The sequence below is a fragment of the Haemaphysalis longicornis genome, unplaced genomic scaffold, assembly GCF_048455015.1.
Source record: "Haemaphysalis longicornis isolate Haplotype H1 unplaced genomic scaffold, Haemaphysalis longicornis Haplotype H1 scaffold_1, whole genome shotgun sequence".
NCBI lineage: Eukaryota > Metazoa > Arthropoda > Arachnida > Ixodida > Ixodidae > Haemaphysalis > Haemaphysalis longicornis.
Window position 1 is genome coordinate 91846868 of NW_027526203.1, and position 21434 is coordinate 91868301.

A 21434-nucleotide genomic window follows, 5' to 3' on the forward strand; every position below is an offset into this window, starting at 1 on the left:
AGAAGTTTGCGGGGATAAATTGGTCACAGTTGGCACAGCACCGAGGTAATTGGAGAATAATGGGAGAGGCCTTTGCCCTGCAGTGGGCGTAGATAGGCTGATGATGATGATGATGATATATATATATATAGAGAGAGAGAGAGAGAGAGAAAATGCCTTGCCGGGTAGGATCCGAACCCACGACCTCCAGAATACGCGTCCGGTGCGATGACCACTACGCTACCGGTGGGGCTACCGAAGTCTTTAATGTGTCGTAAGGGTTCGTGGTTGGGTGGGCTTGCTAGGATGTCGCGAACCTCGACCGCGATGTCAATAGGTAGTGACAATTGGAGACGGTTGAAGCGGGTCTCATGCGAAGTGATGTGGCTCACCCGGAAACTTCCCTCGGCTTGAAGGACCCACACGCCGGGGTGCTGAGCGCTGAAAGGGGGCAAACGGCAGGAGAGGGCGGAGATGCCATGTGAAGAGGCAGCGAGGACGCCGAATTACCGCCGGTGTCGCGAGGAGGGTCCATTCTGGCTCCTTGACTCCCCTGCAGCGTCCGGGTCACGAATGTCGGGAACGCGACAAAGAGATGAGCCAACACACTTCTGAACGCTATTCCGTGCACCCAAAAACTGGGGCCCCGTTTAATTCCACGCTCGTGACATCCGTTGCTTATCGCTGAGCCCCAGCGCCGTCACTCTTGCAGCGCCCGGCTGCGGCAGCAGACGAACCGAGCCGCTGGGCGCTGCCACAACCTTATTGCAATAACCATGACGCCGATCACAATGCAATAAGGATGTAATGACGTTTCGGCCCCCTAAACGGGAGCCTTCATCACACTTCGTTGTTTGCTCAATGATCGTTCCCCACCAGAAGGGCGTCCGTCGATGCTTTTAGATGCGACTGCATCTCATTCACTCGCCTTGTCCATCCATACGGCGTTGTCCGTCCACACTACAAAAAAAAATACTTAGTGGCGCCCGGTTTCGATCCCACGACCCTGTGGGCGGAACACGAGGTACATGGTGCTCTTCCCAGTGCGCCACAAAACCGAGACAAAATCAAATGCTACGAACGCGCCTTATATCCTTGACTCATTCAAACTACGTCAATATGCTACTGATACAACGCATGATGGGGCAATGATTAACACTTGCAATAAAAGAAAAGAAGCTCCCACTTACAGCAACAATGATGGAGTAAAGGTCGTTGCGACAGCGAAGCCCCAAGCATACCACTTAGAGAGATTGACCAAGATTTTCCAATAAAACATGATAATAACGATGATGATGATGGTTAGAGTTGTCTGGCGCAAGGCCAGCTGGGGCAAAGAGCGCAAAAGAAAAGTATCTAAAAGAAAATAGTGGCTACTAAAACCAAAATAACAATAAAATCAATTAACGGCAATGGTGATGGCTGGTGTATAGGGCCAGATTTGATTATGCGTGATTGGAAATGAAGTTTAAAAACTTCACGTCTGACAATTACTCAAACACACGTTTCACGGAAAACATGGCATCGTCACCCAGAAACAGCGATGGATGTAGGGGAATATGCTGTCTGCAGAGTTATCTGAAGTGTTTGTGTCGTGTTGTGTGAAGTTCCTTGCATGTGATTAGTATGTGCACTACGGATAGGGCCTCTCCGCACCTGCTGCACTGGGGTCTAGAAGATCCCGTCAGCAGGTACGAGTGCGTCGCATGGGTGTGCCCTATCCGCAGCCTACCCAGGGTGACTTCCGTGTGTCTGTTGTGTGAGTCAGCTGTGTACCGTCCCAAGTGTGGCTTTATTACATGTAGTTTGTTGTCTGTCTGTTCGTCCCAGTGTGCTTGCCATGTTCTGCGACATTTGAGACATTTATTTTTAAGTTCCTTGATGTGGGGAATGAATGTGAGTTTGTGCTCAAACACAAAACCTAAGAACTTGTGCTCCTTGTTTACAGGAAGCGACACGCCATTGAGATGAATGTCTGGGTCCGGATGGACCCCGCGCTTCCTGGAGAATACAACGCACGAGCTTTTTACAGGATTCAATTTAAAACCATTCTTGTCTACCCAGCCGGCAAGTTTCTTTACACCGAGCTGGACTTGACGTTCGCAGATTGACATATTGCATGATTTATAGGATATCTGGACGTCAACTACATACATGGAATAAGATATTGTAGTGGCAGTGCCTTACCAAGAGAGTTCATTTTTACTATGAAGAGAGTGCAGCTCAACACGCCACGTTGTGGCGCGCCATTTTCTTGCACGTGAACCTTTGAGAGTGCACCACCGACTCTTACTCGGAACGTTCGGTCTGACAAGTAACTGACAAGAGCGTTCAACATGTTACCCGAAACACCGAATGACTTGAGATCACTAAGGATCCCACAACGCCAAGTGGTGTAGTATGCCTTCTCAAGGTCGAAAAACACAGTTAAACAATACTGCTTATGCGCGAAGGCATGCTTGATGTACGAGTCAAGCGCTACCAGTTGATCGTTCGTCGATCGCCCCACCCTGAAGCCTGCCTGGCTGCTCTCGACAAGACCGTGGTACTCAAGGAAGTACACGAGCCTGCGATTGATCATCTTCTCTAAGAACTTGCGCTGGCAGATCGTCAAGGCTATAGCCTTGACGATCTGCCAGTGCCAGTGCAAGGACGGTAGCTTGAGGGGGACGACGGGTCCTTTCCCTCCTTCAAGAAAGCCACTACTATGGCCTCCCTCCAAGAGTTTGGAATGTGCCCCGAAAGCCATATCTTGTTATATAGGTGTAAGAGTGTTAGAAGAGTGTCTGCGTGCAGGTGTTGTATCATTGTGTATGTGATGTTGTCTGGGCCTGGAGCTGAGGGTTTACAAGCGCTCAGAGCGGCCCTCAGCTCATTCAGTGAGAACTCCGAGTTATAAGAAGATGCTGACCTATTGTTATCTAGTATAGGCTTCTTTTCGGCCATTTGTTTGTGTTTAATGAAAGTGTTTGTGTAGTGTGCTGAACTAGAAACGTGTTGGAAGTGTTGTGCGAGTGTGTCAGCTTGGTCTTCGAGTGTGTCTCGTGTAGTGCTGACCAGACGCAGGCTGTGTGTTTGTTGTCCCTTGAGTTCGCGTATTCGTGTCCATACTTTCCGTGTGTCTGTGTAGGAGTTTATTGATGTTATGAATGTACGCCAACTCTCTCGTTTTGCCTCACGGCGCACACGTTTTCCTAATGCCTTGGCCCGTTTGAACAAGAGGAGGTTTCCCTACGTGGGGTACCGACGAAGGATACCCCACGCCTTGTTCTGGGCCTCTCGCGCCCGCCTACAATCCTCATTCCACCACTGCCTCCGTTGGTTGCGCGGGGCACCAGAGGCCTGGGGAATGGACTTTTTAGGCGGCGTCGAGGATGTGCGCCGTGAGGAGTTGGGTAGCTCCTTCAACGTGTAGGTGTCCTATGGATGTGTGGTGTAGTATGGATGTCTCTGTAAATGTATTCCAGTTAGCTCGTGCTTCATTGAACCTATTATGGAAAGATGGACTGCATGGGCCTTTAGCTATGTATGTTAGTGAGGTGGGGAAGTGGTCACTGCCATATGGGTCAGTGCCCACACCCCACTCGAGAAGAGGAAAGAGAACTGCAGAGCCAATAGCCAAGTCAAGATATGAGTATGTGTTGTGTCCTATATTATGGTATGTAGGCTGTTTATTGTTGAAATGGCATGCTCCAGAGGATGTAAGAAACCTCTCTATCAGGCCACCCCGGGCATCCGTATGAGAAGAGCCCCATAGAGAATTGTGAGCATTAAGGTCGCCTGTTAAGATGTATGGTTTGGGCAGCTGGTCAACCAACGCCTCAAAGTCAGAGCTCGAAAGTGCCAGATCAGGAGGCATATATATGGAGCATACCGTTATCAACCTATTAAATATTATTGTTCGAATTGCTACAGCCTCAAGGACAGTGTTCAGAGTGACAGGGTGGGAGGCTAAGGATTTCCGGGCAATTATGGCCACACCGCCAGAAGAGTGCGTGCAGCCATCCCTGTTTTTTCTGTATATCAAGTAACTGTTCAAGAAATTTGTGTTTTTAGAATTCAAATGTGTTTCCTGAACACACATTACACTTGGCTGATAAGCGTGCAGTATTTCGTATACATCGTCAAGATTATTCAGAAGGCCTCTGCAGTTCCATTGTATTATGTTTTCTCTTCCCATTATGACGTGTTCGGAGCTACTGGAGAGTGACTATTTATGTAGGGTCTTTCGGGGCTTGGACTCTTGGAAAGGGTTTTCTGGCCGTCTCTACTGACCTTGACGTCGCAGCCCGTTCCTTCCGCTGCGATGAAAGCCGGAAGGGCTCGACGTCCATGTCGTCATCTGAAGGCAAGGGGGTGCCCAGCGGACTGGGCCCCCTTGACGTGGTACCCTTTCGGGTGTTCTTTGCGTGCGCTGCCAGTGCCGAAGGCGTGGGGAGCACGACAGATGGCACAGGCAGTGAGGCGGGGGAGGGGGTCGCTGCGACTGCCTCCGTCTCCATCTCCGTGCCCTTGCGTGTGCTTTGGGCCGGTAGAGAGGAAGCAGTGGATGCAGCGGCATCCCCAACAGACGTTGTTGCCACCACAGCCGCTGCTGTGTGAGCGAGCGGTGCAGAGGCTGGTTGGGCTGCCAGAGGCAATCCGGGGGGGGCGGGGGCGTGACCAAGTCCGACTCGCGGTACTGGGTCCCCGCCGAGACCAGACGCCGCTCCGCCCCCCGGCGAGCTGCATCGGCGTACCTCCCCAGGGCGAAAGAGGCGAACCTCTTCCGCGCCTCTGGGAAGGTGATGTTCTCTGTTACTTTGACATTGATTATTTTCTTTTCTTGTTGGAAGTTCTCACATTGGCGGGAGTACGCCGCGTGCGATATCCCCGCAGTTAACACAGGTGAAGGTGTTGGAGTTGCAGTTATCTGTCGGGTGGTCCTGTGCGCCGCATTTGGCACAGGTCGTTTTGCCGCGGCAAGAGTTCGTACCGTGCCCGAACCGCTGGCATTTGAAGCAGCGGCGCGGGTTGGGTATGTACGGTCGGACTGGACATCGTATGAAGCCTGCATTGACCGACTCGGGGAGCGTTGAGCAGTCAAATGTCAAGATCAAGTCTTTTGTACGGATTTCGGTGTCATTTCGGCGCATGATTATCCTTCGCACTGCCGTCACACCCTGATCTCGAAGGCCATTGAGCAGATCTGTCTCTGTTTCGTTCATTAGGTCAGGATCGGAGATGATGCCCTGGGAACTGTTCAGCGTGCGGTGGGGTGTGATCTTTATGTCTTTATCTACCATGCGGGTTTGTTTGAGGAGGTTGATAGATTGCTGCCTGTTGTTAATTTCGATCAGGATTTCCCCTGTTCTGAGTTTCTTGGCTTTGTAGGATTTCCCTACAATGCCCTCAAGGAAGTTGGAGATGAGAAAAACAGACTGTGCAGTGACGGGCTTTGACTTGTCAAGAGATTCCATTATTAGAAAGCGGGAGAAATTGTCAGGTTTTGGCAATGTCAACTCTGGCAAGAGAGGAAAGGAGACTTCGGTGCGGCCCCTTCTCGGGGGCCGATCACGTTTTGGGGGGAGGGGGGGGGGTTTGAACTATCCATATAGCATAGGAAAAACCAGGGGACGGGGGTACTTTCTTCGCTCGGTTTACCCTGATGCTGAGAGAGGTCCCGGAGCTCCCTGCCTGGTAAATGGTAAACAGACAGGGAGCCCATCCGCCGGAGCTTGACCTGGGCTCCGACGGCCACCGTTCGTTGTTTATAACCCTCCGCGTATAAACACATCGCCACGGTTGGATCCAGCTTATGTTTGGGAGCCCGGGGTCCGCGGTGTCGCCAATACCGTCACCAAGATTGCTCAAGGTGCCCCGTGCGGGGAACATAGTAATAATTATAAAACATAATAATCATATGCGTTCCCGACACGTTTCACGCGATTTCAGAATCAATCCAACGGAAACACCAAGTGAACCCCACGATGCGTCGCATCTACACAGGGTTCCCCTCGCGGGGAGGTGGGCGCAATTTTTTATTTCATGCTTTATTGGTTTTAAGGCGACCTCCCCTTGTTTATATAGAAGCTTATTTATGTCTTTTTCGCTATATCGCTAATTTGTGCAGCAATTTGTACTTCGTGTCAAACAACTCTGCGCTCGGCGAGTGCACCGTCTGTCTCCCCCGTAGCCGCGTGGGCTCGTAGCTCAATTGGAAAGAAACAGACTCTCGCTCCGTTTCTCTTTTATTTTCATATTTTTTTCCCACTCTCCCCCACCCCCTTCAGGGTCTTATGACCTCCTCCAATAAACAGCCAATCAATCAATCAATCTCTGTTTGTCCCAGGTGCGATTGCTGCTTGCCAGAAACCAGTTTTATTTTTTCGCGGGAGTTTTCTCTTGACACCAGCGGTCACGACGACAGATTCCTTGGGGGTAGAGGCAAAAGAGCTTCGCTTTAAAAGGATTAGGGCATGGGGAAAGAAGCTTTCGTCCACTGATATATAAGGACTCTTTCCTCGTTCTGTCTTTTTCTCCCATCCTTCTCGCAGTTCTCGGGTGACTGGCGCGAGATCCTGAAGAGCAAGCACGGCCCAGTACCTTTGCGTGGAGGAGCTTGGCGCTTTGACTTCGACACCAACACGTTCGTCCACGCTGCAGCGAGAGCGGGGTAAGTGGTCGAACGTTGTTCATGCGAGCAAAAGGCTTCTTGCTGCGTGTGGAATGCTCAGACATCCGCAAAACTGAGCGCTGCGGGAAAAAAATCGGCCAGCCAGTGGTCGCTGTTATTGTCATGAAAGTCACGAGTTACGACCAGCTAGAAAGTCACGAGTTGGTAACTAATACGTACATACATACATAAATACATACATACATGCATACACTTTATTTCATCTTTATGACAAACAGATACAAGTGCCAGCCCGCGTAAGCAACCTCTGCTTGGGAGAACTGCGAGTTGGGCTTGTTGGTATAGGTTCATAATGGGAAACAGCGCAAAAACAAAACTTGGACAAGAAAGACAAACGGGACGAAGCGCTACTAGCAACTGAAACGTTTAATCGTCAAAACACACAAATATATAGACACAATCTAAGACACCGCCACCGCCAATTTGTGTAGATTGTACTGTACGTTTGTGTTGGCGGTGGCTTAGATTGTGTCTATATATTTGTGTGTTTTGACGATTAAACGTTTCAGTTGCTAGTAGCGCTTCGTCCCGTTTGTCTTTCTTGTCCAAGTTTTGTTTTTGCGCTGTTTCCCATTATGAACCTCTGCTTTAATGCGGGGCAGGTCAGTCGGTTCGAGAAAAAAGAAAATAATGAAGGCACAATACATTCTGCTATCAAATCGAAATAACGTCCAAAACTTGTACTGTTAGAATAAAATTATATATATATATATATATATATATATATATATATATATATATATATATATATATATATATATATATATATATATATATATATATATATATATATATATATATATATATATATATAAGAGATGGCAGTCCAGAAAACCTCGGAAAGCAATGGGGCGGATGTGGAGGACCTACCACAACCTCCCCCTTCCTTTCCGAGGGTTTCTTGACTGCCAACTCTTATTTCTGTGTTATTTTCAACGAGCCCCTCATTTCCTTTATATACATATATATGGTTAGTAGAGACAGAGACACACGAGAAAGACGTAGAAAATAGAAATAAGTTTACTGACGTTTCAGGAAGAGGTCTTCCTTTCTTCAGACTACAGATTAAGTTGGTTTCAGAGTTATATATATACAAAAAATGTAGCAAGGGCGATGGCAAGGTAAGAGAAGGGAGAGTTTGTACAATTGGATCATGGTTGGTGGGTAGCAAAAGAATGACGAGAGAGCGGACAAAAAAAATTATAAAAAGGGTAATAAGAACACACAGTCACGCGGTACGAACATGGGACAGAAAGAGAGAAGAACCAAACAGAAAAAAATTCACGCCATATCCACGGAATGAATGATGATAAGTGGGGCGAAGCTCGAAAGGGGGAGATCATCGGTAACCGTAACTCTCCTGTGAAAGTTCGCCCATTACATCATTAAGAAAGACGTAAGACTGTGTGCGTACATTGTACAAATCAACTTTTATTTTGTTCTTGTTCGTTTGTTGTTGTTGTTGTAGGGTTCGTGAGGCTGCAAGCAAGCGCTCGTATCGGCAGGCAAACCCCGATGCAGTGAGAGCTCGCGAGGCGGCTGCAAAACGCATCAAGCGAGCTCAGCCCGAAGCTGCCGACGCGCGGTTTAAGCGCGACTTTCTAGACGAGATGCTTCGGCCTCTCTTTCGCGCCCTGCGGTATCCTGTCGGCGAGCGCGCGCTGCCGCCGCCCTGCGCGCCCTCCGCTCCGCAGCCTTGTCAACAACCACCTCCTCCATCCGGTGACTCGTTGCGAAAGAGGACGCGCGTCAACAGCGATTGCCTTTATAGTGTCAGTCACGTGCGAGTGACGTCATCATGACGTCACTCACACCAGCGCCACCTGCGAGTGAGTCATCGAACTAGGCGGGCACGTAGGGCCACCTGCGAGTGAGTCATCGAACTAGGCGGTCACGTAGCGCCACCTGCGAGTGAGTCATCGAACTAGGCGGTCACCTACCACGAGACACAAGGGATGGACAGACCCACGGCTTTAGGAGCTTCGCCCCTAAAAATTAACAAGGTAATTCCCCCCTCCTCCGTGGCAACAGGGGTGAAAGAGGAGTCAAAACAAGATATGCCCATGCACGTGTTTGACAAGGGCAAAAAAAGTAGTCACGCGGAACGAAGAAGGTCCAAAGAAGATATGCCCATGCACACAAAGGGCGAACATATGCCCATACACACCCGTTCTAAGAATCAGGGTAAGGTCATTGAAACGTAACACACGTGGCTTCTGTTGGTGGGAGGCAAGGGTCGCGCCCAAAAGCAGTAGGACAGGCAGTTTCGACGAGACATGAGTCTTAATTGGTATACAAAGAGCGGGGGAAAAAAGACAAGGTCAAACAAGTCATGAAAAGAAAGAAAACAGGCAGGTGCACGCGTATGACGCGGAAGCAGGTAGTATGCATCTGGCCGGCGCATGGTACCAGTTCAGGGAATGCCGAGGCGGTCAGCAACGAATATTAGAAAACAACAATACAAAGAAAGAGGACACGGAAGCAATCACACACGCTCGCGTACACAAATTGATTAAAAGGTGAGAATATCAAAGCTAACAATGGTACTGCAGCCGTCTACCCAGATCACAATGTCCAGACTTGTTTGTCAGATTTGGTTTAGTCAAGCCATTGTGCTAAAAAACGCGGTGCTAGCACGAAACTATACCCATCTACGGGAGCTCGCCAACTGATAGCAGAATAATATAGAGTGAAAGAAATGAACAGGCGTAACACTAGCCTGAGAAACGCAGCCGAAATTTTAATATGAGGAAATACACGTTCATTTTTCATAACTTTCATTGATGCCAAACGAGGCTGACTTAAACTTGTAGATGAGGTAGGACTCGCGAACCTCGCGATCGTGATTCGTTTTAAAACTAGGTTCAAGAATTGTGGCCTTCAGTGGTTCAAAAGAATGACCAGGAGTGTTAACATGCTTTGATAGAGGCAAAGAAGGGCAGGTTTTTGCATGAGAACGGTGATTGTTAAACCGCAAACGAAAGGGTGGTTCAGTCTGGCCGATGTATTGTTTGCCGCATAGGGTGCATTCCAGCAGGTATACGACGTTGGCGGAATCAGTTAAAATTTCCTTTTACATTAACATAATACTTTGAAGCTGTGCTGGCGGCGCGCTGTGTGGTGGTTTTTTATGGGCATACCTTACACCGTGGTTTGTTACTGGGCATGTAACCAGTAGTCTGTGGTCGGCTGGTGCTGGATTGAGTGAGAACGTCGCCCAAATTTTTGCTGCGTCTATAAACAACGCGTGGCGGCTCGGGAAATATTCTCTTTGGGCGTTCACTTTGACCAAGGATATTGTGATGTTTCCTTAATATGGATGCAACTTTCGGAGAACAGGCCGAATAGGTCAAAACGAGGCTTGTTTGTTGATTGGGTTTTTGAGCTTTTTCTGCGGCGAATGTCGGTGGGGTTCAACTGGTTAGCTCGTGTAATCACGCCATCGATCACCTGCTCTGGTTATTTTTGATTCAAGAGCGCAGTTTTAAGTTCTCTGCAGTTGGAATCGAAATCCGACTGGCTTGTGCAGATTCGCCTAAAACGGTGAAATTGGCTATAAGGTATTGCAGTCTTGCAGTCCCTGACATGGCTGCTGTGGAAGTGCAAATACTGGTGCGTGTCGGTAGGTTTCCTATAGAGATTAGTCTGAAGCCTGGCCTGAGAAACTGTGACCGTAACATCCAGGAAATTTATGCTGTGTGTAGAGTAGGAATGAGAGAGGGAGATAGTAGGATGCGCAAGGTTAAAAGCCTCAATAAACGCAAGTTGTTCCGTTTCACCGTGCTGCCATATCATGAATATATCATCTATATACCTTTTGTAGTACAGTGGCTTCAAATTTTGGGTTTCGAGGAAGTTTGACTCTAGGCATCCCATAAAGATATTGGCGTAGTTGGGCCCGATTTTGGTGCCCGTTTCATTTCAAAAATGCCCTGACTTGCACGTAATTGACACCATCAAACTCAAAATTTATAAGTTCAAGGATAAGGTGAAGGAAAGTTTCAAGGGTGAGAAAATCGATTTGTATCCTTCATCCCAGTCGAAAATGACAACAGGAAAATTTCTGTTTTATGTCGTTTGTCGTATTTTTGCGTGTCGTACAGTCGTACTGTCGTACAGTTGTCTTGTCGTACTGTCGTACAGTTGTCTTGTCGTACAGTCGTCGTGTTGTGTCGTCATTCTGACATTTGTCGTTTGTAGTATTCCTGTAGCAATTTTGTCCTCTAGTGATCCTGTAGTATGTCATAGTCCTGTAGTAATCCTGTAGTGATCCTGTGGTATGTCGTAGCCCTGTAGTAATCCTGTAGTGATCCTGTAGTAATCCTGCAGTATGTCGTAGTCCTGTAGTAATCCTGTAGTATGTCACAGTTCTGATGCTCTACTGCGAGAATCATGCCTGTCTTGACGAAGTCCTGATGCTGTGTTATGTATTCCTGGCGTCTTGCAGTCCTGACCTGTCGCACAATGCATTCATAACAATTCTGTTGCAGCAAATATCACTATTTTTGAATCCAGCCATGCACTGTATTTGGGCTGTCCACAGTAAGTAAACAGTTAAGACAGCCCAAATATGCCACGAGCCCATGCACAGGCAAACTGAAGAGAATACAAAACTGTTATGTTAGTTTCCTTCATTCACACGCAGCTCCAGGCTGGAAAAAACAAGTACAAGTACCATTAGAATTGGCTTGCCGAAGGCCAGAAGTGCACCGTCCCTAACTGCAAGCATTATGGATGATCCGCGCCATTCTAACGCTGCAAAGTTGTCTGAAGCTGCAAAAACCTTATAGTAAATACACTACATTCCCAGGGAAAAACCACTAGTAGCTATAGGCTGCCACTAATTAATTATACAGCTGCAGAAAGCCACAGAAAGACACAAAAAACTATCAATGTTCACCTCATGAAGCACAAAAATGACATTGCAAATTACATCTACCATTAAAAATGCCGCCATTTCTCACAATGACTATTTAGGATTAAAACGGTAGAGACGCTGGCTCTGGCGTTCACACTAGCCAAATTGGCAAACAAGCCCGTGTACCTCCTATCGGTGCAGATCAGCAAAATTATGTGCGAGATATCTAGCCAGATGCTTGTGGCGCTGGTGCATTTCAACTTGCCCGCAGACCTTCACTTGGAGGTAATGCCAGAAGGAACCTGCATCGATAGAACAAAAAAACAAAACGAACATTGATGCAAGACAATGACAAGCAGCACAAAAAGACTGAAAATCATACTGCTAATACTGTGTCCTTAAACTGCACCATTTTATAAAACTAAACACATCTCTGCATGCTGAGCAATAAGAAGTGCTCTCTATTGCTGATAAAGTGCTTTTCACATTACTGTGCCTATTCAAAATCGTTCAATTTAAACGACACCTTGCAAGCACCTTTTCACAGCGTTACTCGCATTTCTGGAACAAGTAAAGCCATTAGGACTTAGCTTAGAAAATGTCCTTTCAAAATCAGTTTTGTTTTCATTTTGCCACAAAAACGTCATTTTTGACATGCATTTGCATCACATGGGTGCAGAAAGGGGAGTGGTCTTTGCGCGTCACTGCTACTAAAGAACAATGCATGCCAACCGTAGGTACTCTGCATCAGCGTTTGGTTTTTATTATCAGGGCAGACTTAATGCCTTTGCGCACATTGTTCTTACTTGTGTTGTAGTTCTACTTACCACAGGACCATTCAAACAATTAACAAAAGTTTCGGTTTTGTTTCTGCATCGCGAAATTCATATTTAGTGTTACTCTGCCGTTACTCAACTTCAAGCCTACCTGCCATGGTGCCTTGAGCGTCCGCTACACATCCTCAAAAAAAAAAGCATGCCACTCCTCATTCCCCCCCCCCCCCCCTAAAACGTTTTCTGCAATAAAGACTTCCGATGCAAGTCAAAAAATAACACCAGATATCAGTTCCGACGAGGAGAGAACTTCAAACCGGCTTTACACACACCCCAGCTGTCCGCCTTCCAGTTTTGTTTCCATACAAGGGTATCTCCAGAACTCTAGTGTCGCTCCTTAATTGAAATGTCTATTCGGATAAGTCTCCAATCCAATACCTTTTGTACTGTTTCATTTCAAAAATGTTAGGTGCGCTGCAATGCAGGAAGCTCGTAGTGCTGATCTTTATTATCGCACAACAGCTACTTGGGCAAAGTTTGCGGGGCACGATTTTAGCGCATTGCACCACATTCCTGTAAGCAAGCCTACAATAGCGAATCAGAAGATGATAATAAACCGCATGTTTATGTTTTCAGAGATAACTGACAGTGAACGGCAACAAGCATCAACCACGGAGTTTAGTTTTCAACTCCATGCATGTTTTTCCGCATCGCGTGCTTGTCCCGAATACTGTGCTGGCTGTAAATGCAAAGTCAGTCACTGACAAAATGCTCTTACGTCACACGGGGACACATTGGTGCCTCTGATAATGTCAAATCGCCAGATTTCTTCCAGGGAACCACCCGAAATTGCCCATCTTGAAACGCAGGTTGGGCTTCACCGCATGGCACGGGCACCATGTGTGGTAATTTTTTTATCTCTGCAAACTTTTCCACGTAAGCCAACAATTTTTGTAGGTCGAGTTTATGGAATGTTCCCTACAAAATGTATATCCGAAATTTTTTCTACTGTCTGCGGTTTGTTGTACACAACTCCTTTTTTATCATTTTCTTTGACAACTTGACAAAAATTTTGATTTTGATATTTGTTTGCAACTATGTGTGAAAACATTTAAAAAACTGCTGTTTTTGGAAAAGGCATTAACTATTCTACATTTTGTGTTCCTGTAATTAGTTCTTACCAATGATTTTTACAGAAAAGAAATGTTTTCTTGGACACTAAAAATCGGTCCATTTTCCAGCGCTAACGAGAGTTAAATTACTACAGCATGACATGATACCCATAAAACTTTCCCAAAAGAGTATAAGCCAGCTCATGAATCTAAGTGAAGTTAGGCAACGATAAAACTTCAGCAAACTAAAAACACATTAAAAAGAAAAAATGCCCATACTCCCTAATGCAAAATTTGCGCGCAGCGCGAACTGCAGTCTTCTCGATCGAGGCGCATTGTGGCCGTGTCAATTTAGAACATCAAACTATCAATGCAGACAATCAAAAATGCCTCTATTTCAGTAGCTGACCATTTTGGATTAAAAGGACCCTGCAACAACAGCACCAGTAAACCTGCACGATGTTTAGGTTACACTTCCAGGAATACCTGAGCCAAATATTACAAGTCCGTGTGAAGCGGTGAGCACGCAAATCGTGAAAGACGCGGAAAAACCAACCACGCTCTTTTCAATTTTGCTCATTGTGCACTCATGGCATGGCCTAAACGACGTCATTGCGGCCATGGCTGTTCAATTGGCGGTCGCTGGTCAACTTTGCGACTCATTTCTCACATTGCCTGTGAGGATTCGCCGTCATCGGCGCTGTGTACCAACCTCTTCTATGCCTGTACCTGCACGCGCAGTTTGGTATTTCTTTTGTTGAGTGCGCACGGAGTTTGAGTGAAAAACTCACTACTCTCCTTTCAACGAGACCACTAAGACCACTAGACAACAATTGCTTATTGCTTCAAAAACGCCCTACCAGCCTGAGCGCGCGCTTGCAAGCCATGCCTGCTTTTTTGTGGCACCAAACCAGAATTGACTCCCCCCCGCGTTGCGGAGAATACTCCCCAGCCTATGATATGTCCAAGGACGCAGAAAAGAACGCCGCCCCCCTCTCCAGGAGAGAACACACAGCTTTCATTGCGTTGTCTGCAGTCGAGTTGTGAGGGAACAACTATGCGCGATTTCTGATCGTGCGTAGTTTCGGTGACAGTAAAAGGCTTTTCATGATTCTTGGAGGGGCGATTTCTAGGACAATAGACTTTACCCCAAAAATGTAATGCATATTCATTTTACAGCAGTACGAACGGTGCGAGAAAAATGAAAGTACAAAATACACATAAGCATAGAAATACCGATGAGCACTGCTGTTGGTACTGGGCACACTATGCTTGTTGTAGCTGCACAGCAGTCCGCCGCTTTGGAGTTGTCTTACGTGACCCTGTTTATCAAGCATACCCCATGTTTCACAAAACTATTACTTTTTACAGTAGCAAAAACAAACCAAGTTCTAGGACTAACAGTAAGAAAGCGTTAAACACCTACTTTCTTCACAGCTAGCGCCGTAGAGGGCTCGTGCTGGTGGTGCCGCCAGGCTCGTGCTGGTGCTGCTGGTGTCGGGTGCTGGTGGTTCTGCAGGGCCCGTGCTGACAGGGAGCTGCAGGCCATGTCCACTCTTTTCACTCCCTGGAGAGGTGCCTGAGTCACATGAAAAAGTGTTGCACTCTTAAAACAATAAGCAGCACAGGCAATCAGTCTTAATAAATTGCTCCACTTTTAAAGGAATTTAAAGGTTGGTCAATACCATTCTCAGCACGCACAAAATCGCAAACAAGTCATTCTACATAGGTGCAGATTGTCCTTTTATGAGACTAACAAGTCACGTTTAGGGTTGGGCCTGTATGAAAAATATAGAGCAATAAGTTGTGTTGCCCACTCATAGTCACATTGTTAGCAAGTCTGCTACAAAACATAAAGCAGTATTGCCGTGTTCCTGCACTTTCCCTAGAATTGCAGTTTTATAAATTTTTTTACTAGGCCTTCTCTACCAAACAATCTCATTGTCAAAATCCTTTACAGCGAGTAAAGGACTTTCAACAGGGAGTAATTTATGCATTGCCTACAAAAAGGCAATGGCTAGCAACTAAAACCAATAGCTCAAAATCTTCACATATAAGCCACGTGACAAGGTCATGCTGCAGGGCAGTTTTGTTTTCACCCACCCAAAGAAAGGACCCTGTTCAATCAGGGTGTAGGCTCCTTAGATGGTAATGCCGCTTGTTTGAGGAAGTGAAACCTTCCTTGCAGCAGTTTACATTACAGCCAACTAAGCATGATAGCAACTGCAGAATCTGGTACGTTGCTTAGCTCATAATAGTGATATGAAGCCATGCACACAGATGGAGCATTGTTTACGCACGGGTGAAAAGAACTTGCCGGCCGCTCCATGTTGAGTGATCGCAGCCCCCACATCTCGGCCTCCAAGTGCACGACTCTCTTCCTTAAAACTGCTACAGGGTCTTGGTCCCTTGCGGCAGCTCGAAGAATGATGTCGACCTCCGATGATCTTTTCTCTGCCTTCGCAGTTTTTTTTGTCTGCCTGCAATGAGAGGTCAAGAGATAACATGCCATACTTGTTCCGAGCCTCTTCCACCAAAATGACACCTATTTAGAGCAACAAGCACACTTCAGTGTCATTTTACACGTGTTTAATTATAGTTATGAGGTCAACTTTCAAGCAAAAATTGACTTTCCCTAATAAACATACCCGAAAGCAGTGGCTATTCTAGCGCCTTGGTGTTTATGTGCGTGATGTTCGATAAGAGCATTTACAAATAACATTACTGTAGTGGCTGCTGGCAAGACGGCCTTCACAGAAAAACCACGATTTCGTAGCTCGTACAGTTGGCAAAAGGATTGCCTATAACACGAGAGCGGCGTGCTCTGGACTGAGCGCAAGACACTTAGTGATAACGCCTGGTTTGAGAGCGGTAGAATGTGAGCATTAGCGACCCGCATCAGCGCGATGGCTCTTTCCCTTGTCGCTGTGCCCGTCGCCTTGACTTCCGTACCTTCTTTCGTCGTGAGAAGCGCAGCCTGCACTGCCGGGCCGGGAAACAATAGCGGCAATGAGCGATTTGTAGTAGAGCGTTGGCTGCGTTTCACTAAGTGCAACGCTATTTTTTGCGGCCCCCTGCACAATTTAAACAGGAGTTTTTTCCTGTAGTCGAGACAACGAACGACAATTGCCGAAAACGCATCGCTGCCGGTGTTTTATAGTGACTAGATATCGGGCCGTGTTCGCTTGCACAGTGCATTGAGTATTGTGGCGTGAGCCCGTCAGCAGTGACATGCAAAGCCGAGCCCTGAAACCGGACAGTGGCGCTCAAGGGACTCATGCAGCTATTGGCGGAACGATAACGCAATGAACAGCTGTGCGCCCAGGCTAATGAAGACGAAAAACTCGCACAACGAGCGTTAAGGCGGGTAATCTCCGGTTTTGTATCCCAGCCCGGCAGCGCAGGCACGCAGCGCTTATTACGGTCAAAGAAGGTGTGGAAGCCAAGGCGACGGGTGCAGCTAGGAGGGACACAGCCATCGCGCTGATACGGGCCTCGCATGCACACATTCTACCTATTTTAAACCAGGCGTTATCACTACGTGTCTCCCGCGCACTCCGGAGCACGCCGCTCGCGCGTTAAAGCCTTTTGCCGACTGTACGTGAGAATGTGGCTTGGCGACTACTCGACGCCGACACGAACAATGCAGATGAATTCCTAACCCGACTACTGGTAGCCAGCACAGTCCTGAATACAGCGTGTTACGTGGAAAATGTGCAAGGTGGTAATACGAGCCATATTCTTCGGCGTCGGCGCTGTATATGCGCCGTACAGCGCCCAGAGGGCGACACGGAGCCCGCGACACCCAGCGCCCCCTTCGGCAGATATGCGCAACACTGGGTCGGTCCCCGCAAGCCAGTACGCTGCTGGCTCGGGGGCGCTCTTCATTTTGCAGCGCGGATGAAGCATATTAGACGCCCCTTTTGTGCTTAAAACGAAGCAGGAGATTGTAAAGTAACCCTGCCACATAGTTCACGTGAATGAAGAAGGATTTATACGGTTGAACTCGCGTATATAGAGGCTGCATAGGAGATATGCCCAGAAGAGAAACGATTGAACAGCCTGCCTGCGGGGCAAACCTTTCTCAAGATCAGCATGTTTCGCTTCAAAAGAAAACGTAATTTATATTGTTCAATCCACAAAAGAGGAGGCTTCGTCTGCAAATATATCAGACGTTGCGCGATGTTTCCGCGCGGCGTATTCCATCCATGTGAGTGCATTTGCATGCGACTGCAGAACTACTAACTGGACCTCATGGAAGTTACATATAGGTCTTTGATCCGAATGCGATGCTCCATACATGTAACAGTATAAAATGTATGTCTGGTGGGGTATAGTGAAAGTGCGGACGTTAATATAAGTGCCCGCTTCGCCGAGAAACTTTTGGGCTTCCAGTTGTAGCCCAGTACGCTAGTGGCATACATGTAAACACGCCCCGAAAAAAGAAACTCTTCACGAGAAGGCTATCACAAGAAATTCCTTTGGGCAGGGATGGGATGGGAGGAAGGGGTAAGCAGAACATCTAATAGGCGTATCGGAATAAATTACGGAATATTCATATTCGTTTTTTTTTTCTCTCCACGCGAACGGGTTCGTCAGGAGACTTCCGTTAGGAAGGAATAGTAGCGCTTTTATTACCGTCTACACCATTGAAAAAAGTCACGGGAGAAAAATTTAGTTCCCTGAGTACACTCCTCACGGGTCCACAGTGACCGCACTCACAACGGATGGGATAAATAAAATTTGTCCTCCTCCTGTTCCTCCCCAAACGCGAAAAGTTTTTCCCTGTGTACACATTGTTCCAACTTTTATTGCGGCACGTCTTAGCTCGATTTTTCTTTGCTCTTCAGTGGCTTAGACAACAATTTCATTGTTTCTTTTGCAAGAAGAGGCGGTGATTTTATGCTATCTTAAAGCTCGCGAAACATTTGAGAACGTTAACGCCTATAAAAGTCCGCGCCCCATATGTGGTTATATTTATTTAATACGGCGATATAAGCACGTGGAATCCCGGCCCGGCAGCGCAGGCACGCAGCGCTTATTACGGTCAAAGAAGGTGTGGAAGCCAAGGCGACGGGTGCAGCTAGGAGGGACACAGCCATCGCGCTGATACGGGCCTCGCATGCACACATTCTACCTATTTTAAACCAGGCGTTATCACAGAGTAGAAGCAGAGTAGAACCGCAGGGTGATAAAACTACAATGCTATAACTGTGCTTGGGGGCCGTCTTTGTTGCCAAATTTAAAGCGCACTTGTGTGTATTTACCGCCTGCTAACCAGCCTACTAACAAGCTGATCGTACTCCACGGCAGCATGTAATCCGCTCGCTTAATGCGGGCCTTTCAAGATTCAGTAACCATGCTTGGTATCTGTGAAAAAAAAACTGAGAAGAAGAATCCGTGGGAGAATGCAAAGCCTTGAACACATGCTTCCCAGTTGTGTTAGCCTATGGCTCGGCAGCTAGGCGACAGCATTTTATCAGCGCCCCGTTTTATTTAAAGACTTCACCCGACTATATAACATTTTGCATGACTTTGTTGCACTATGTAGTACATATACGCACAAATAGCGTTATAACACACATTTATTACAAAGTTGCGTTCACTGGCGCTGAAGGCGGTCGGCGCGGCGGGACCGACCCAGGGTTGCGCGTGTCTGTCGCGGCTGGCGCGGTGCTCGCGCGGCAAACGTCGCTGTCCGGAGCCTATACGGTGAAACGGATCTCCGCGCCTTCCGACTGCTCAGCCTGCACACCGACATTCATTCCTTACTTTCTGCGGTTAGTGGCAGATGTAAAACTGCTAAAAAGCGCTCAGACATTGTTATGCACAATTTAAGGGTAAGAACACTTACCGGTCATGTGAACGATGGTGCCGTCGAATAATCTCCCCGCGTCTCGCTGTCGCCGAGCCAACACACTTCCCACGCCGCGCTCGTAGTCGTCGACGTCCACCACAAAAAATTACGCTCGTCCGTAGGCCCAACGACTTCTCTTCTACCTTCCAAAACATACTGAACGAAAACGTTACACGGTTACGCTTTGTTACACGGTCACACTACGTGTATACGACCACGATCGACCAGCGCAAGAAAAGAAGCGCTGCGCAATGTCTGTTGCAACAGTGAGGGCTGCGGCTACGGCTGGCTACGGCTTCAGTCGGCCTTTATAGGCGGCGTTGGTTGATGCCAGAGGATGAAGCCGATGAAGCGAAACATGAAACTCAATCATTTTGGTTGTAATAATGAACATAATTTATTAACGGTTTACAAACCTCTTGATAAAAATGTGCGCGGCTACATAGTATGTGCGCTGATTCTCTTTTCTTTTTGCAGTGGTCGGGGCTGCTTTAAGGCCCAACCACATGCAGCGCACTTTCGGCGTTTTCTCGCGTCGATTTTGTCGCCAGAAATGCACGGCGACGCGAGCTGACGCCCGAGCGACGCCGATGTCTACGCTCGCCAGCTATCGGCGTCGACGCAGCGCGAGAGAGCATCGGAAAGCGGGCGACAGCGTCCGTCTTCGCGTGGTTTGGGGTCATTCCTTTCAGCAGAAAACAATCGATTTATTTTTAACTTGCGGGAATCGGTTGCCTTGAGACAAATTGCAACAAGCGTTTATCCATTTGTGGCTTGTTCGGCTTTCAATGGGGAGATCGGGGATCTGCGATTTAAATAAGGGAGCTCTGGCTACATCGCATCCAGTATAAGCACAATGTGGCTTGTCTGCAAGATCGGTGCGTGACGAGCAAGCGTAATCAACGCCAGAATTCTAGCGGCGCATTCCATTCCACTCGTAGCTCCCGTGGCTTGCGCAGACCGGGGATGTGCGATAGCTTTTCTTGATTCAAATGAGGGACATGTGGTTACATCGCTCGTAGCACTAGCATTATCGTCCTCGGCTCCAATACCACTGCTCAAGTCGAAGAAAGGACACCCGACACTATTCGTGGACAGCCTCGTTGGGTACACCGAATTCTCTGTGTCTCCCAGTCTCCTTGTGTGGTCAAGTGGTTGGGTGCCAGACTTCTGTTTTGAAGTCCGTGGTTCGAATCCTGAAAAAGCGTTTTTTTGTGCTGCGAGGGTTTGATCAGTTTTTTTTTTTTTTACAGGGTACAGTCAGGGTGCCAGAGTACCTTGCCTTTTAACCTACAAATGACGTTCGACGGTAACCTCAGTATCAAGGTAGCGCTGAAACTTATTTTGCTTACACTTTGAATTCATGCACCTGCGGTCGGTACATAGCATGAAGGTTAAATCAAGAAGCAACTAAAGCAGTTGTGCAAGGTGCGTCTTCGTTTATCATCCCATCTTATTTTGTTCAGGTTTGACATTGATGACTCGAGATACATTTCGCAGCATTTCAATATTTGCCCGCCAACATACTTACTTAGCAATGAATAAAGATGCCAAGTGATTTTCTTTTTTGCTAAAGCTAAAGTCTTGATAATTGCAGATCAATAATCGATAATAACTGCTCATAAACGACTTCAACAGGATGGCAATTGACGTCCAGCAACGCCCGCCGACGCAGCGACTGGCGCGCGACTTCGCCGATGTCATGCGTTGCTCGCCCTCTCCTGAGGGCCCGCGCGTTGACGCCGAACGAAGCCGACGCTCGCGCGACGCGTGATTTCGCGTCCATGTGGTTAGGGCTTTATTGTGTCTGCTTTATTGATTCTCTTTTAGTTTTGTCATTGGTGCTTCACCTATTCGCCTGCTGCCACAATGTGTGTAGGTGTGGAGTTTGGTTTCAGCTTTTTTTCTCACGTACAGCCGGTAAAAGGCTTGTCTATAACACAGCGTTCGTACTCTCAGCGCTATCCTGCCCCGCCGGAGCGGGATTTGAATAAAACTGCTGCGGAATTCTGAAGTCTTATCCCTTCGCTTTTGCCTCCGACATGTTTGGAACGAGTATGTTTCGGCAGTTTTCAGTTGTAGCTGGTTGAAGTTGAAATCGCTGTTATAGACAAGCGTTTTACCGGCTGTACAATTTGGTTTTAATGGAAAGACACTTAATTGGGCGTTCACACCTTTT

At 47.4% G+C, this 21434-nt stretch overlaps 1 protein-coding gene and 1 long non-coding RNA gene across 13 annotated transcripts in view; one reads left to right on the forward strand and one right to left on the reverse strand.

The window, feature by feature from the left end:
- LOC144178022 (papilin-like) overlaps positions 1–21434 on the forward strand; it is a 758094-nt gene that overhangs the window by 165062 nt on the left and 571598 nt on the right. For all 12 annotated transcript variants that reach the window (XM_077705608.1, XM_077705588.1, XM_077705615.1 and 9 more), the window contains exon 3: positions 6516–6634. In XM_077705608.1, coding sequence (XP_077561734.1) covers positions 6516–6634 — 119 coding nt within the window. The remainder of the gene's footprint in view (positions 1–6515; positions 6635–21434) is intronic.
- On the reverse strand, positions 14844–20285 carry LOC144178117 (uncharacterized). The gene is made up of 3 exons (XR_013323949.1): positions 19253–20285; positions 15699–15878; positions 14844–14977 (listed from the first exon to the last, which is right to left on the reverse strand). It is a non-coding gene; the product is annotated as an uncharacterized LOC144178117 (long non-coding RNA).